Here is an 18,277-nt window from a genome sequence, read left to right as displayed (position 1 = left end):
CAAGCGCATAGCCAAGCTGTTCCAATATGTCGACACACTGGAGTCTACTCAACAAAGTGGAAATTTGCCTAGGAACGTCCTATACACTAAAAGCAGGACAAATCCTAACTTGTCAATTACTGCCCCATCAGTAATTCAATCATCAGAAAGGTGATGGAAGGAATCAACAGTATTATCACGCTACACTTGTCCGACGAGAGAAGGGGCCATACTGGACCTGGTACTGGGGAACGAGCCTGGACAGGTGGTCGAAGTTGCGGTGGGGGATTTCTTTGGGAACAGTGACCACAATTCTGCAAGTTTTAGAATACTGATAGATAAAGATGAGAGTGGTCCTAAGGGAGGAGCACTAAACTGGGCCAAGGCCAATTATATCAAAATTAGGCAGGAGCTGGGAAATGTGGATTGGACACAGCTATTTGAAGGGAAGTCCACATTTGAGATGTGGGAGGCTTTCAAAGATAACGCAGGATAGGCGTGTTCTGTTGAAGGCAAAGGATAGGAAAGGCAAGATTTGTGGATGACAGGAGAAATTGTACGTCTAGCCAAGAGGAATAGGGAAGTGTATATAAGGTCTAGGCAGCTAAGAACAGAATGGGCCCTGGAGGAAAATCGGAAGGATAGGACAAGTCTTAAACGAGGAATCAAGCAGGCTAAAAGGGGTCATGAAATAGCTTTAGCGAAGAGAATTAAGGAGAATCCCAAAGCATTTTATTCTTATATAAGAAGCAAGCGGGTAACTAGAGAAAGGATTAGTCCACTAAAGGATAATGAAGGAAGGCTGTGAGTCAAACCTGAGAGAATGGGTGAGATTCTAAATGATTACTTTGCATCAGTGTTCACTGAGGAGAGGAACATGATGAATTTTGAGATTAGAGATAGAAGTTTGATTAGCCTGGATCACGTTGACACAAGTAGGGAAGATGTGTTGGGTAGGCTAGAGATTATTAAGGTGGACAAATCCCCAGGACCGGATGGGATCTATCCCAGGTTGCTGAGGGAGGTGAAAGAGGAAATAGCTGGGGCCCTGACAGATATCTTTGTGGCATCCTTAAATACAGGTGAGGTGCCAGAGGACTGGAAGGTTGCTCATGTTGTCCCCCTGTACAAGAAGGGTCGTAGGGATATTCCAGGTAACTACAGACCAGTGAGCCTGACGTCAGTGGTGGGAAAGTTGCTGGAGATGGTACTGAGGGTTAGGATCTATTTATATTTAGAAAAGAATGGGCTTATCAGTGATAGGCAACATTGTTTTGTGCGGGGGAGACCGTGCCTTACCAACTTGGAGTTCTTTGAGAAAGTGACCCAAGTTGATAGATGAAGAAAGGGTTGTTGATGTCATATACATGGACTATAGTAAGGCTTCGATAAGGTTCCTCATAGTAGACTAATGGATAAAGTGAAGTCACATGGTGTACAGGGTGTTCTAGCTAGGTGGATAAACTGGCTGATCAACAGGAGACAGGAGACAGCAGTAGTTGAAGTGAGTTTCTCAAAATGGAGAAAGGTGACCAGTGGTGTCCCACAGGGGTCAGTGTTGGGGCCACTGCTGTTTGTAATATACATAAATGATCTGAAAGAGAGCACGGTTGGTATGATCCGCAAGTTTGCAGATGACAAGCAGATTGCTGGAGTAGCAGAAAGCGTAAGGGACTGTCAAAAAATACAGGAGGATGCAGATAGACTGGAGAGTTGGGCAGAAAAGTGGCAGATGGATTTCAATCCAGACAAATGTGAGGTGATGCATTTAGGTAAGACTAATTCTAGAGCGAATTATACAATGAACGAAAGAGCCTTGGGAAAAGTTGATGGACAGACAGATCTGGGAGTGCTGGTCCATTGTACCCTGAAGGTTCCTGCACAGGTGGATAGAGTGGTCAAGAAGGCATATAGTATGCTTGCCTTCACTGGACGGGATATTGAGTATAAGAGCTGGCAAGACATGTTAAAATTGTACAAGACATTGGTTTGGCCGCATTTAGAATACTGTGTACAGTTCTGGTCGCCACATTACCAAAAGGATGTGGATGCTTTGGAGAGGGTGCAGAGAAGGTTTACGAGGATGTTGCCTGGTATGGAAGGTGCTAGCTATGAAGAGAGGTTGAATAGGTTAGGTTTGTTTTCATTAGAAAAAAGGAGATTGAGGGGGGGCCTGATTGAGGTTTATAAAATCATGAAGGGTATAGACAGGGTAGATAGAGATAAGCTTTTTCCCAGGGTGAAGGATTCAATAACGAGAGGTCATGCTTTCAAGGAGAAAGGTGAAAAGTTTAAGGGGATATACGCGGCAAGTACTTCACACAGAGGGTGGTGGGCATCTGGAATGCATTGCCAGCAGAGGTGATAGAGGCAGACACAGTAGATTCATTTAAGATGCGTCTGAACAGATGCATCAGTAGGTGGGGAGCAGAGGGATACAGATGCTTAGGAATTGGGCGACAGGTTTAGACATTAGATTTGGATTGGCTCAGGCTTGGAGGGTCGAAGGGCCTGTTCCTGGGCTGTAAATTTTTTTTGTTCTTTGTACTTGCTTTGCTCACTCACAAAGTTTAGGTTCTGCCAGGGCCGCTCAGTTTCTAATCTCACTACAGCTGTGGTTCTAATGTGGATTAAAGGAGCAGAATTCCAGAGATGAGATGTGAATAATTGCCTTTGACACCAAGGCTACATTTGATCAAGTATGGCATCAAGGCAAAACAGAGGTCAATGGGAAATAGGGAAGTTTCAACACTGGTTGGAATCAGAGCTGGCACATAGGAAAATGGTTTTTGTTGTTGGAGGCCAGCTATTTCAGTCGAAAAGTGTGGTGCTGGGAAAGCACGGCCAGTCAGGTAGCATCTGAGGAGCAGAAGAATCAAAAGCCCTTTATCAGGAATGAGGCTTGTAACCAAGGGGTTGGAGAGATAAATGGCAGTGGGTTGGGGCTGGTGGGAAGGTAGCTGGGAATGCAATAGGTAGATGAAGGTGGGGGTGAAGGTGATAGGTTGGAGAGGAGGGTGAAGTGGATAGGTGGAAAGGAAGACAGACAGGTAGGACAGTTCAAGAGGGCAGTGCTAAGTTGGAAGGTTGGATTTGGGATAAGGTGGTGGAGAAAGGAAGTGATTAAACTGATGAAATCCACATTGATCCTGTGTGGTTGGTGGGTCCAAAGGCAGAAGATGAGGCATTCTTCCTCCAGGTTTCAGGTATTTAGAGTTTGGTGGTGGAGGCGGCCCAGGACTTGCATGTCCTTGGTGGAGTGGGAGGGGGAGTTGAAGTGTTAGGCCAGAGACGTTCTCTGAAATATTCCACAAGTTGGCATCCTGTCTCCCCCATGTGGAGGAGACCAAAGCGAAAGCAATGGACACAGTAGCTGACGTGTGTGGAAGTACAGGTAAATCTGTCAGATATGGAAGGATCCTTTGGGGCCTTGGACACAAGTAAGGGGGGGGGGGGGAGATGTAGGTGCAGGTTTTGCACTTCTTGTGGTGGCAGGGAAAGGTGCCAGGAGTGGAGGATGGGTTATTGGGGGAGTGTGGATCTAACAAGGGAGTCACGGATTGAATGGTCACTCCAGAATGCAGGTAGACATAGGGATGGAAATATATCCCTGGTAGTGTGGTCTATTTTTAGGTGGCAGAAATGATGGAGGATGTTGCGATGTATCCAGAGGGTGGTAAGATGGGAGATGTGGACAGGGTTGGGCGGGGTGGGGGGGGGGGGGGGGGGGGGGAGGTGGGGTAGTCTGTCCTTGTTGCAATTGGAGGAGTGGGGTTCTAGGACGGAGGTGCGGGAAGTGGAGGAGATGTGCTGAGGGCATATGGGAGGGAAAATTGTGGTCTTTGAAGAAGGAGGCTACCTATGATGTTCTGTGGTGGAACTGGTCCTCCTGGAAGCAAGTGCGGTGGAGGAAGAGGAATTGGGAATAAGGGATAATTTTTTTTTTAAAACAGAAGTAGGGTGGGATGAGGTGTAGTCCAAGTAGGTATGGGAGTTGGTGGGTTTGTAGTAGATGCCTGTGTGGAGTTGACCACTGGAAATGGAGACAGAGAGGGAGTTGATCAAGATGGTCAAGGTGAACGCGAGGTTGGAGTGGAGCTGTTTGTGAAGTTGATGAACTGCTCAACCTCCTCGTGGGAGCACAAGGTGGTGCCGGTATAGTCAATAATCAATGTAACGGAAGAAAAGGTGGGGAATGGTGCTGGTGTAGCTGCGGAAGATGGACTGTTCCATGTATCTGACAAAGAGGCAGGCTTAGCTGGGACCCATGCGGCTGCCCATGGCTACCCCTTTGTGCTGGAGGAAGCGGGAGGATTTGAATGAGAAATTGATGAGGGTGAGGACCAGTTCAGCCAATCGGATGACGGGTACTGGTTAGGTTGGCGTGAGAGGAGGAAACGGAGGGCTTGGAGACCTTAGTCATGGTGGATAGAAAAAAAAATGGGGACCGGAAAAACAAAAGTCATGGAGAAGGCGGAGGGTGTGGGTGGTATTCTGAACGTAGCTGGGGAGTTCCTGGACTAAGGGGGACAGGATGGTGTCAAGGTATGCAGAGAACGTTCAGTGGGGCAAGAGCAGGCTGAGACAATGGGGTGACCAGAGCAGTCAGGTTTGTGAATTCTAGGTAGGAGGTAGGAGGTGTGGGGTTCCTGAACTATGAGATTAGAAGTTTGTGGGTGGGAGATCCCTGAGGCGGTGAGATTGTGGACTGTCTGGGAGATTATGGTTTGGTGATGGGATGGGAGGTCATGGTCGAGGGGGTCATCCTCCTGCTATTTATCTCTCAGCCCCATTGGGCCACAAGCCTCATTCCTGATTTAGAACGTTTAAAAAGAACAGGGAGGGTGGAAAAAAAGAGGGGGTGTAGCATTGCTAATCAGAGAGTGCATCACAGCTACAGAAATGAAGGTTGTTGAGGAAGGTTTGTCTACTGACTCAGTATGGGTGGGAGTTAGGAACAGCAAGGGAACGGCCACCACTTTGGGGCTATTCTGCAGACCACCTAATTGCAGTAGAGAGATTGAAGATCTTATAGGCAGGCAGATTCTGGAAAAATGCAGAAGTAGCAGGATTGTTGTTATGGGTGATTTCAACTTTCCCAATATCAACTGGAGCCTCCTCAGTGCAGATGGTTTGGATGGAGCTGTTTTTGTCAGGTGTGTTCAGGAGGGTTTCCTTACTCAGTAAGTAGACAGATCGACGAGGGGAAAGGCCATTTTGGATTTGATGCTCGGCAATGAGCCAGGACAGGTATCAGATCTCGCGGTGGGTGGGCACTTTGGTGACAGTATCACAACTGCCTCACATTTAGCATAGCCTTGGAGTGGGAAAGGAGCAGTTACCGAGGGAAGATATTTAATTGGGGAAAAGGAAATTATGACGCTATCAGACAGGAGTTGAGAAGTACAGACTGGGAGCAATTGTTCCACAGAAAGGGAACAGCAGACATGTGGAGACTGTTTAAGAAGCAGTTGTTGTGAGTGATGCACACATTTGTTCCTGTGAGACAGGTAAGAAGGGATAAGATTAAGGAACCTTGGATGATGAGAACAGAGGAACTTCTCATCAAAAGGAAGAAGGCAGCTTACGTAAAGTGGAGGAAGCAAGGATCTAGCACAGCTTTAGAGGATTACAGGCTTGCTAGAAAGGAGCTCAGAAATGGACTGAGGAGAGCCAGGAGGGGGCATAAAAAAGGCTTGGCAGGCAGGATTAGGGAGAACCCAAAGGCATTTTACTCATACGTGAGGGATAAGAGAATGATCAGGGAGAAGGTAGGGCCGATCAGGGATAGTGGAGGGAACCTGTGCATGGAGTCTGAGCAGATAGGGGAAGTCCTAAATGAGTTTTTTGCTTCGATTTTCACCAAGGAAAGAGAACTTGTTGTAAATGAAAACTTACAGTAGCTGGGATACAGTCTTGACCAGATCAAGATTGATGAAGTTTATGTGCTAGAAATATTGGAAAATATTAAGATGGATTAATCCCCAGGGTCAGACCAGATTTATCCCAGGTTGCTCCGGCAAGCGAGAAAGGAGGTTGCTAAGCCGCTGGCGAGGATATTGGCCTCCTCCCTCTCCACAGGAGTCATACCAGAGGATTGGAAGGAGGTGAATGTTGTTCCTCTTTTCAAGAAGGGTAATAGGGAAATCCCTGGCAATTACAGACCAGTCAGTCTCACGTCTGTGGTCAGCAAAGTTTTGGAAAGAATTCTGAGGGATAGGATTTATGACTATTTGGCAAAGCATAGTGTGATTAAAGGCAGTCAGTATGGCTTTGTGAGGGGCAGGTCATGCCTCACAAACCTTATTGAGTTCTTTGAGGAGGTGACGAGACAGGTCGACAAAGGTCATGCAGTGGATGTGGTGTATATGGACTTCAGCAAGGCATTTGATAATGTTCCCCATGGTAGGCTCATTCATAAATTGTTGAAACTTTATTGCTGGAACAGCACAGCAGGTCAGGCAGCATCCAGGGAACAGGAGATTCGACGTTTCGGGCACAGGCCCTTCTTCCTGAAGAAGGGCCTGTGCCCGAAACGTCGAATCTCCTGTTCCCTGGATGCTGCCTGACCTGCTGTGCTGTTCCAGCAATAAAGTTTCAACTTTGATCTCCAGCATCTGCAGACCTCACTTTCTCCTCATTCATAAAGTCAGGAAGTATGGGATACAGGGAGATTTGGCTATCTGGATTCAGAATTGGCTGGCTGACAGAAGGCAGAAAGTGGTTGTAGATGGAAAGCATTCTGCCTGGAGGACAGTGTTGAGTGGCGTCCCGCAGGGCTCTGCTCTTGGGCCTCTGCTCTTTGTAGTTTTTATAAATGACTTGGATGAGGTGGTTGAGGGGTGGGTTAGTAAATTTGCAGATGACACAAAGGTTGGAGGTGTTGTCGACAGTATAGAGGGCTACTGCAGGCTGCAGCATGACATAGACAGGAGTCAGGGCTGGGCTGAGAAATGGCAGATGGAGTTCAACCTGGGTAAATGCAAAGTGATGCATTTTGGAAGGTCGAACTCAAATGCTGAATATAGGATTAAAGACAGGATTCTTGGTAGTGTGGAGGAACAGAGGGATCTGGGTGTGCAAGTACATAGATCCCTCAAAGTTGCCACTCAAGTGGATAGGGTTGTTAAGAAAGCATATGGTGTTTTGGCTTTCATTAACAGGGGGATTGAGTTTAAGAGCCGCGAGGTTTTGCTGCAGCTCTACAAAACCCAGGTGAAGCCACACTTGGAATATTGTGTCCAGTTCTGGTCGCCCTACTATAGGAAAGATTCAGAGGCCTTGGACAGGGTGCAAAGAAGGTTTACCAGGATGCTGCCTGGCCTGAAGGGCTTGCCGTATGAAGAAAGGTTGAATAGACTCTGACTTTTCTCTCTGGAGAGAAGGAGGAAGAGAGGAGACCTGATCGAGGTGTACAAAATAATGAGAGGAATAGATAGAGTCAATAGCCAGAGACTTTTCCCCAGGACAGGATTGACTGGTACGAGAAGTCATAGTTTGAAGATATTAGGAGGAAGATATAAAGGAGACGTCAGAGGTAGGTTCTTTACACAGAGTTGTGAATACATGGAATGCGTTGTCAGCTGTGGTGGTGGAAGCAGAGTCATTGGGGACATTTAAGCAACTGCTAGACATGCACATGGATAGCAGTGAGTTGAGGGGTGTATAGGTTAAGTTACTACATTTTACATTAGAATTAAACCTCGGCACAACATCGTGGGCCAAAGGGCCTGTTCTGTGCTGTACTTTTCTATGTTCTATGATGCAGGGCTTATGCTTGAAACGTCAATCTTCCTGCACCTTGGATGCTGCCTTACCGGCTGTACTTTTCCAGCACCACACTCTTCAACTCTGATCTCCAGCATTGTCTTCAGTCCTCACTTTCTCCCAGCCAGGTATCTCAGAGCTAGGACATCTCTGTAGGAGCTCCTCATGGGAGTGTCAAGGGCCCAATCATCGTCAGCTGCTTCATCAGTGACATACCGTCCATTATAGAGATGTTCATTGCACAAACAAATGTTCTGCACCATTTGTGGCCAAATTCAGCAAGACCCAGACAATGTTGTGGCCTGGCCTGAAAAGTGGCAAACAACATGCACACCACAAAAGTGCCAGGCAATTACCATCTCAAACGAGGGAGAGAGAATGTAACCATTTTGCCTCGGCAATCAATGTCGTTACTTTAGCTGAATTCTCCAATTCAATTTTCTGGGGACCATTAGTGCCTAAAAACTGAACTGGACTAGCCATACAAGCATTGGGACTACAAAAGTAGGTCAGATGCTTGGATTTTACAGTGAATAACTTAGTTCCTGACCTCCAAAAGCCTGCCCATCATGTGCAAGGCATAATTCAGGAGTGTGATTGAATACTTCCTACTTGTCTGGATGAGTGCAGCTCCAAAAACAAATAAGCAGCTTGACACTATAAAAATTAACGCAGCCTGCTTTATTGGCACCACATCAAATCCACATATCAGTGATATGTAGTAGCAGCAGTGTGTACCATCTACAAGATGCCCTACAGAAAATCTAAGGCTCCTTGGACAGCACCTTCCAAACCCATGACCACTAGCATCTAAAAGGACAAGGGCAACAGATACATGGGAACACCATCACCTGAAAGATCCCCTTAAAGCCACCCACCAACTTGGCTTGGAAATATATCACTGTTTCTTCACTGTTGTTGGGTCAAAATCCTGGAACTCCCTTCTTAACAACTTTGTGGCTTGACATACAGCAAATGGAACTGCAACTCAAGAAAATACTTCACCACCATCTTCTCAAGGGCAGTTAGGAATGAGCAACAAATACTGGTCCAGCTAACAACTCCCACATCCATTGAGGAGGTTTTGAAAAGGTTACTTTTTAAATTGTCAAAGCCCTGAAAGCCCTTAATACCTTCTTCCACATTTTTGACTTTTCTCCATCACATCAACTGTTCCGTTTGGCCCTGATGTAACTTTTCCCATCTATGGGCACCACCCCTCCTTTATTCACTTTCTTTCCTTCTTCACTCCCTTCACAAAACCAAGAGGTTTAATGTTGTTAACTAGGACTTTAGCGGTTTTTGTTTATTGATTTAGATTTTTTAAAATTGTCACATATACTCAAGTACAGAAGTACAGGGGTGCAGTGAAAAGTGAGTAATGTCACCTCACACAGCACCACCTTTGGAACAAAGATATATTAGGTATGAAAAACCTAGGTACAAACTAGGTGAAACAGAGGTAAAATGTTGAGCATTACCTTCATAGAATAAGTAGAAAATTAAAGAAATTAGGTGATGGTTAACATTAAAGTCTTAATTTAAACTAGAAAATAAAGGAATTAAGTTTAAGTTCAACAGTCTTTGAGGAGTCCTACACTCAAGCTCTCAGAGACCTGAGCTGCCTGTTCTTGATGTCACCATCGCAGATACCAGGGGACCTTTCACACATTTGCTCTTCTCATGTTGGGCTACAATACCATCACTGCTGCTGAAGCTGCCACATTCCCAATCTCCCCTGTTGCCTCCTGAACATGTCTGGGTAGGATCCATTTGCACTTCTATGAAGACCCTGTGCACATTTTCTACATTAAAGGAAATCATGTTTGTTGCTTCTTTGCTCAGTTGTGGCAAATGCAGTACAGAGAGGATGTGATGGAACAGATCTGTGGCCAGAGTCTATGTATATTTAAGGCTGTTATAGATAGATTCTTGATCTGTCAGGGAATCAACTGATGGAGAAAGGGGGCAGATGATGGTAGAAGTGTGTAAGTCACTGCCTGAAAACACTGAAGGCAGAATCTCCAATAAATTAAGAAAATATTTGACTATGCATTTGAAACATTGTAACCCACAGAGCCACAGTCCAACTATTAGAAATTTAAAAAAAAAAGTTAAAACAGTCCACACTTTAGAGGTTGTAAGCATAGTGTTAAGGAATCATGCCTCTTGATTCAGAAGATACCAGAGCCAGGAAGGAGAAAAGATAAATAACAGTGAATCAAGCAGAAACACTTCAGAGAACTAGGAAGAAGGCTGAAAAGCAGGACGTCCAAGGTGGTTATCTCTGGTTTGCTTCCAGTTCCTTGGGCTGGTGAGGCCAGAAACAGGGAGATAATGGACTTGAACGTGTGGCTGGGGAACTGGTGCAGGAAGCAAGGATTTAAATTCTTGGATCACTGGGGTATGTTTTGTGGTAAGCATAAATTCTACAAGAGAGACAGTTTGCACCTTAATAGGTTAGGGACCAGCATTCTGGCAGGCAGGTTTGCTACTGCAACACAGCTACATTTAAACTAAGTAGCGGCGGGGGGGGGGCGGGTGGAGGGGACAAACTGGATGTTTAAGAAGGAAATTGGAGGAAAAGTTAGAACAAGGGAAGTCAAGAAAGACAACTGTATCAATGAGGCAGAAAACTCAGAAAGGGCTCATGCTGTAAGGTTGAGTGAAATAGGAGTTGATGGGAAGGGGGAGGCTAGTAACAAATTAAAAATACTATACATGAATGCACGAAGCATTAGAAATAAGATGGATGAGCTTGAGGCTCTTTTGGAAATTGGCAGATACGATATTGTGGGGATAACAGACATGGTTTCAAGTGGACAGGGCCTGGGAAATGAATATTCAAGGCTACACGTGCTATCGTAAGGACAGACTGACGGGCAGAGGGGGTGGGGTGGCCATGTTGGTAAGGGATAATATTCAGTCCCTTGCACGGGGGGGACCTAGAATCAGGGGATGTAGAATCAGTGTGGATAGAGCTGAGAAATACTAAGGGTAAAAAGACCCTCTTGGTAGTTATCTACAGGCCCCCAAACAGTAGTCTGGATGTCGGATGTAAGTTAAATCAAGAGCTGAAATTGGCCTGTTGCAAAGATGTTACTACAGTTGTTATGGGGGATTTCAACATGCAGGTAGACTGGGAGAATCAGGATGGTATTGGATCTCAAGAAAGAGACTTTGTGGAGTGCCTCAGAGATGGATTCTTAGAACAGCTGGTGCTGGAGCCGACCAGGGAAAAGGCAATTCTGGATCTGGTATTGTGCAACGAACCAGAATTGGTCAGGGAGCCTCGAAGTGGAGGAGCCATTGGGAAGTAGTGATCATAATACAATAAGCTTCAATCTGCAATTTGAGGGGGAAGAGGGTACAATCGGAAGTGACAATATTTCTGTTTAATAAAAGGAACTATGGAGCTATGAGGGAGGAGCTGGCCAAAGTTCAATGGTGCAATACCTTAGCAGGGATGACAGTGGAAGAACAACGGTGGATATTTCTGTGTATAATGCAGAAGTTGCAGGATCAGTTCATTCCAAAATGGAAGAAAGATCCTAGGAAGAGGCATGGGTGGCCGTGGCTGACGAGGGAAGTTAAGAAACATATGAAGTTAAAAGAGAAAAAGTATAACATAGCAAAGATAAGTGGGAAAATGGAGGACTAGGAAGCTTTTAAAGAACAGAGGATTACTAAGAAGGAAATACGCAGAGAAAAAAAATGAGGTACGAAGGTAAACTGGCCAATAGTATAAAGGAGGATAGTAAAAAAGTTTTTTTAGATATGTGAAAGGAAAAATAATGGTTAAGACTAAAATTGGGCCCTTGAAGACAGAAACAGGGGAATATATTATGGGAAACAAAGAAATGGCAGAAGAATTGAATTGGTACTTCAGATCTGTGTTCACTGGGGAAGACACAAGCAATCTCCCTGAGGTAACAGTGGCTGAAGGACCTGAACTGAAGGGAATTTATATTTGCCAGGAATTGGTGTTGGAGAGACTGTTAGGTCTGAAGGTTGATAAGTCCCCGGGGCCTGATGGTCTACATCCCAGGGTACTGAAGGAGGTGGCTCGAGAAATCGTGGATGCGTTGGTGATTTATTTTCCAGAGTTCGATAGATTCGGGATCAGTTCCTGCAGATTGGAGGGTGGCTAATGTTGTACCACTTTAAGAAAGGTGGGAGAGAGAAAGCAGGAAATTATAGACCAGTTAGTCTGACCTCAGTGGTGGGAAAGATGCTGGAGTCTATTATAAAGGATGAAATTACGACACATCTGGATAGTAGTAACAGGATAGGTCAGAGTCAGCATGGATTTATGAAGGGGAAATCATACTTGACTAATCTTCTGGAATCTTTTGAGGATGTAACTGTGAAGATGGATGAGGGAGATCCAGTGGATGTAGTGTACCTGGACTTTCAGAAAGCTTTTGATAAAGTCCCACATAGGAGGTTAGTGAGCAAAATTAGGGCACATGGTATTGGGGGCAAAGTACTAACTTGGATTGAAAGTTGGTTGGCTGATAGGAAACAAAGAGTAGTGATAAACGGCTCCATTTCGGAATGGCAGGCAGTGATCAGTGGGGTACCACAGGGATCAGTACTGGGACCGCAGCATTTTACAATATATGTTAATGATATAGAAGATGGTATTAGTAATAACATTAGCAAATTTGCCGATGATACTAAGCTGGGTGGCAGGGTGAAATGTGATGAGGATGTTAGAAGATTACAGGGTGACCTGGACAAGTTAGGTGAGTGGTCAGATGCATGGCAGATGCAGTTTAATGTGGATAAATGTATGGTTATCCACTTTGGTGGCAAGAACAGGAAGGCAGATTACTACCTAAATGGAATCAATTTAGGTTTAGGGGCAATACAGAGAGATCTGGGTGTTCTTGTACACCAGTCAATGAAGGTAAGCATGCAGGTACAGCAGGTAGTGAAGAAGGCTGATAGCATGCTAGCCTTCATAACAAGAAGGATTGAGTATAGAAGCAAAGAGGTTCTTCTGCAGCTGTACAGGGCCCTGGTGAGACTACACCTAGAGTACTGTGTGTAGTTCTGGTCTCCAAATTTGAGGAAAGACATTCTGGCTATTGAGGGAGTGCAGCGTAGGTTCACAAGGTCAATTCCTGGAATGGTGGGATTACCTTACACTGAAAGACTGGAGCGACAGGGCTTGTATACCCTTGAGTTTAGAAGACTGAGAGGGGATCTGATTGAGACATACAAGATTATTAAAGGACTGGACACTCTGGAGGCAGGAAACATGTTTCCACTGATGGGTGAGTGCTGAACCAGAGGACACAGATTAAAAATACGGGGTAGACCATTTAGGACAGAGATGAGGAGAAACGTCTTCACCCAGAGAGTGGTGGCTGTGTGGAATGCTCTGCCCCAGAGGGCAGTGGAGGCCCAGTCTCTGGATTCATTTAAGAAAGAGTTGGATAGAGCTCTCAAGGACAGTGGAATCAAGGGTTATGGAGATAAGGCAGGAACAGGATACTGATTAAGGATGATCAGCCATAATCATATTGAATGGTGGTGCAGGCTCGAAGGGCAGAATGGCCTATTCTTGCACCTATTGTCTACTGTCCATGGAGTTTGGCGATATTACAGGAAAACCATTGTTTAATACAAAATATATTTCATAACAATACTTCAATAGAAAATTGAAGATTAGATATTTAATGGAAATACTACCACCAGCAAGTTCTCCAAGTCACTCACCATCCTGATAACAGGAAAGCTTAGAATCCCTACAGTGTGGAAACAGGCCCTTCAGCCCAACAAGCCCACACCAGCCCTCTGAAGAGTAACCCACCCAGACTTATTCCCCTGTCTAATGCACCTAACCTGCACATCTTTGGACTGTGGGAGGAAATCCACACAGACACTGGGAGAATGTGCAAACTACACACAGACACTTGCCTGGGGCTGGAATTAAACCTGGGTACCTGGCACTGTGAGGCAGCAGTGCTAACCACTGAGCCACCATGACACCCAACAGAAATATATTGCTGTTGTTTCAATCCTCCCAACACCATTGTGGGTCTATCTGCAGCACCTGGACTGCACTAGTTCAAGAAGGCAGTTGACCACTACCTACTACAGCATTTAAAAGGCATCTGGATGGGTATATGAACAAGGACTTACAGGGATGTGGGCTGTCAAACGGGACTAGATTAGGATATCTGGACGAATGAGAGCGGAGGGTCTCTTCCCGTGCTGTACATTTCTATGACTCTCTAACTAGAGACAAGGCCCAGCCAGCTCGCACCCCTCGAGTGATTTTTTTGAATGACCGGTGGCAGTTGGATTACATCCAAAGACTTAAGCCCATTGTAAATACTTATTAACATTCCTAAACCAAAAACTCTACAGACCAAGAAAAGTCTAAGCGGCAACTTGATACTAACCTTGTGATAAATTCCAAATCATCCCAGTTATGAGAAAGATTCTGGTCCAGTTTGAAACCATTTCTTCAAGCCGTGATCTTATATTAAAGTGTTTCTTGCAGGTCTTCAGGCAGAACCAGTTAAATTTATTGCATGGAGTCAGGAGCTATTCTCAATAAACGGAAAAAAAATTCTGTGGATGCAGAAATCTGAAATAAAGTCAGAAAATGCTGTGAACATCCAGTAGCTCATACAGATATGAGAGAGAAATATTTATACGGCAATGGGTTTGGATTTGGAAAAGAATTAAGGATGTGGAACTCGAAAGACTGGAACACAGACTATCGACAGATTTTAACACGTCAGCCCTTCTAACCCCAAACCGAACCCTAATTGTATGACATCCGGATGTTTTCCACCACGTTTCCTTCCCAAAAGTCAGACTGTTCCTATTGTGTAACAATATCCGATGAACAAGGACAGAGAAGGGGAAGCGCGGTCAGAGGTTCCATACTGGACGGGTGCTGGAAAATAATTTCCCCTGTGCCACCATATCGTTCATTTCTTTCTTGGATCATGTTGCCCCATAATTTAATATCTTCTCACTTCCACCCACTCAGATTTCCCTTTTCCTGCACTGGCTCCGAGTCGGTTACTTTTGTGAAGTTGCTCCAGGTTCTGATGAAAAGTCTGAAGCTGCCTGACGTATACTCGGGGTGTTCCAGCATTTTCTGTTATTTCGAACAGCGGCTTTTTAATAAATAATTTGCGGTTCATTTCTGTGTCACACTTCCGTGGGATAAGCTTCACCTCTGAAGGCATTTCATTGACACCTATATTTGTACACCCGAGATCATTGACGAGTCCCTACCAAAAACTCACGGCAGAAATCACAAATTCACTGGCACCGTTTCTCCAGAATCCTGGTCCCGTTTCAATTCGAACTATGTACAGAAACTGACAGTTACAATGCCTGAGATACAGAAACACTAACACTTACCCCAAAGGCAAATCTCCGATGACTTTTTTCACAATCCACGTTTGGCGTTTTATAGAGATGTGGTCCCTCAGTGTTGGGTCACGCCCAGGAGATGGAACACCTGCCGCGGATTAAAATAGAGCAACTCTTCCAAAAATAAACTCATTATTTCGATCAAAGAATGAGCCCTGCTGAACGGTTCCGGGAAATTGCAGCATTGCCAACCAAGTTACGAAGAATTTAGGGATTTGTACACTAACAAATTAAGAGAAACTAAGATAACTGATTGAGAATCAAAAACAGTTTGGAGACAGAGACTGCAGATGTGGAAATCCGAAAATAAAATGCAGAAATTGCTGAAGAAACTCAGCAGGCCTGGCAGCATCTGTGCAGAGCAATCAGAGTTAACATTCAGGGTCGAATGAATCCTCTTCAGAACACAATAAATTTATTCTCATTTCTGTCCTGAAAAGGGTAATCTCTAATTTTAAAACAATGACTCTTATTTTTGGACTAATTCACAAGAGGAAACATCTTTTCCAAGTCCATCTTGTCAAGACCATTCAAGGTCTTATACACTTCAATCGGGTCAACCTACAATCTTCTAAATCCATGTTGAATGAAGACCAGTCTGCCACTCTATCCATATAAAATAACCATCTCATTCTAGGTATGAATCTGGTAAACCTCATCTGAACTGCCTTCAACCCATTAACATTCTATCGTAAATAAGGGGACCAAAACCGCGCACAATATTTGAGATTTGGTGTCACCAATGCCCTTGATAACAAGCAAAATATCTTTACTTTTATGTTCTATCCTTCTTGTATTAAAGGATAATATTCTAGATTATATGCTGTCCCTGCACACAAATGTTATGTGACTCATACACTAGAACCACTTAACTTATCTGCTGATATTAATTATCTTAATTTGTGCCACATAGAGCTTCTAATTTTGTATGGTACTTGTGTTCTCTACAGTGAAGACAAACAAAAAAAACTGTTCAATATCTTCCACTTCCTCATTCAGGGTTAGAGACAAAAATAACTGCAGATGATGGAATCCAAAGTAGCCAGGCAGGAGCCTGGAAGAACACAGCAAGCCAGGCAGAATCAGGAGATGGAGAAGTCGACATTTCAGGTGTAACCCTTCTTCAGGACAGGGCGGAGCTGCAGATAAAGTGGGTAGTGGGGGCAGGATGGTGAAGTGGAAACGGGTAGAGGATATGACCTGATCGGTCAATGGGAGGAATGAATTTGGTTGGTAACAGGGAGTAGTGGAAAGGTGGGGGAGGGACTGGGAAGGGAGTCAAGGGATGGGAAGGGAAGTCATTTGAAATTGGAGAACTCAATGGACTGTAGGTTGCCCAGGCAGAAAATGAGGTGTTGTTCCTCCAATTTGTGGTGTGGTTCATTATGGCAATGGAGGTGACCAAGGATGGTCATATTGTTAGAGAGAAGAAGGTTGAGAGGTGACTTAATTGAAACATATAAGATAATCAGAAGGTTAGATAGGGTGGACAGTGAGAGCCTTTTTTCTAGGATGGTGGTGGATAGCATGAGAGGGCATAACTTCAAATTGAGGGGTGATGGATATAGGACAGATGTCAGACATCATTTCTTTATTCAGAGAGTAGTAGGGACGCGGAACGCACTGCCTGCAACAGTAGTGGACTTGCCAACTTTAAGGGCATTTAAATGGTCATCGGATAGGCATATGGACGAGAATGGAATAGTGTAGGTTAGATGGGCTTCAGATTGGTTCTCCAGGTCTGTGCAACATTGAGAACTGAAGGGCCTGTACTGCGCTGTAACATTCTATGTTCTATGTTGGATTGAGAAGGGGATGACTGGGAAGTCCGGTCATTCCCTGTATGGCCCGGCTGAGATGCTCAGCAAACCGTTCCCTAAGTTTACGTTCCCTGATGTACAGAAGACCACATCGGGAGCACCTGATGCAATAAAGTAGGTTGGAAGAGAGTCAGGTGAACCTCTGTCTCACCTGGAAGGACTGTTTAGGGCCATGGATGGAGGTGAGGGGGATTGGTGTACCGGCAGGTTATGCATCTTTTTCAGTTGCAGGGGAAGGTACCTGGGGGTTCGGGTGTCGGTGGGGAGAGTGGCACAAACCAAGGACTGTCAAAGGGAATGGTTCTTGCGGAAGGCAGGGAGGGTTGGTGAAGGGAAGATGTTCTTGGTGGTGTGGTCTAGTTGGAGTAGGTGGAAGTGTTAAAGGATGATGCGGAGACTGGTGGGGTGGTAGGTGAGGATAAGGAGTCTTTATTGCACTGAGGGGTTTTCGAGCTGTGGAACAGGGAATGGTTGTGGTGTGTGGAGGGAGGTCTGGAGGACAGAGATAGGAAAAAAACATCGTTCAAGATAGGTGGACATCTGGGCTGTTCACGAGTAGAATGTTTTCCTGTCCAAGCAGATGCAGCGGAGGCGGAAGAATTAGAAGAGTGGGATTCAGTTCTTGCAGGAGGAGGTTTAGTCCAGGTCTGGGTACTTCCTCATTCACTACAATAAGGACCAACACTTATTTAAGTTGTAGTGTTCCTTTTTATGTATTAATGGAAACTCACATAGAATCATAGAATCATGAAGACCTCCAGCACAGAAACAGACCGTTTGGCCCAAACTGGTCCATGCCGACCAAAACGTCCACACACGCTCACCCCACTTACCTGTATTTGGTCCATATCCTTCTAATCCTTTCCTATCCATGTATTTGTCCAAATGCTTTTTAAATGTTATTAATGTATGTGCCTCAACCACTTCTGCTGGCAGCTCATTCCAGATGCATACCACCCTCTGTGTAAAAGAGTTACCCCTCAGCTTTCCTTTTGTACTTTCCCATCTTACCTTAAACTGATACCCTCTGGTCCTTGATTCCCCAACCTTGGGAAAAAGACTTAATGCATTCACCCTATCCAGGCCTCTCACGATCTTATACACTTTTATCAGATCCCCCCTCAGTCTCCTATGCTCTAAAGAAAAAAGTCTTAGCTTGTCCAACCTCTCCCTATAACTCAGACCATTGAGTCCTGGCAACATCCTTGTAAATTTCTTCTGCACTTTTCCAGTTTAATAACATCCTTCCTATAGCAAGGTGACCAAGACGCTTTTGCAACTGCAACATAATTTCCCAACTTCTA

General features: G+C 44.9%; 1 protein-coding gene across 3 annotated transcripts in view; it reads right to left on the bottom strand.

Annotated features, from left to right (window-relative positions):
* Window positions 1-18,277, bottom strand: part of cilp (cartilage intermediate layer protein, nucleotide pyrophosphohydrolase) — a 110,612-nt gene that overhangs the window by 62,148 nt on the left and 30,187 nt on the right. Inside the window, exons 1-2 of one of the 3 annotated variants that reach the window (XM_043674556.2) lie at window positions 15,142-15,235; window positions 14,163-14,350 (exon numbers count right to left, since the gene is read on the bottom strand). In XM_043674556.2, coding sequence (XP_043530491.2) covers window positions 14,163-14,223 — 61 coding nt within the window. In that variant the 5' untranslated portion in view covers window positions 14,224-14,350; window positions 15,142-15,235. Of the gene's footprint in view, window positions 1-14,162; window positions 14,512-15,141; window positions 15,236-18,277 lie in introns of those variants that run through there. The other 2 variants (XM_087981131.1, XM_043674557.2) reach the window with 2 other exon arrangements.

The sequence above is a fragment of the Chiloscyllium plagiosum genome, unplaced genomic scaffold, assembly GCF_037043375.1.
Source record: "Chiloscyllium plagiosum isolate Xiang-an unplaced genomic scaffold, Cpla_swu_hap1 HiC_scaffold_39, whole genome shotgun sequence".
Classification (NCBI taxonomy): Eukaryota; Metazoa; Chordata; class Chondrichthyes; order Orectolobiformes; family Hemiscylliidae; genus Chiloscyllium; species Chiloscyllium plagiosum.
The sequence above is the reverse complement of the archived record's forward strand: the minus strand, read 5'-3'. Positions and strand labels throughout refer to the sequence as shown.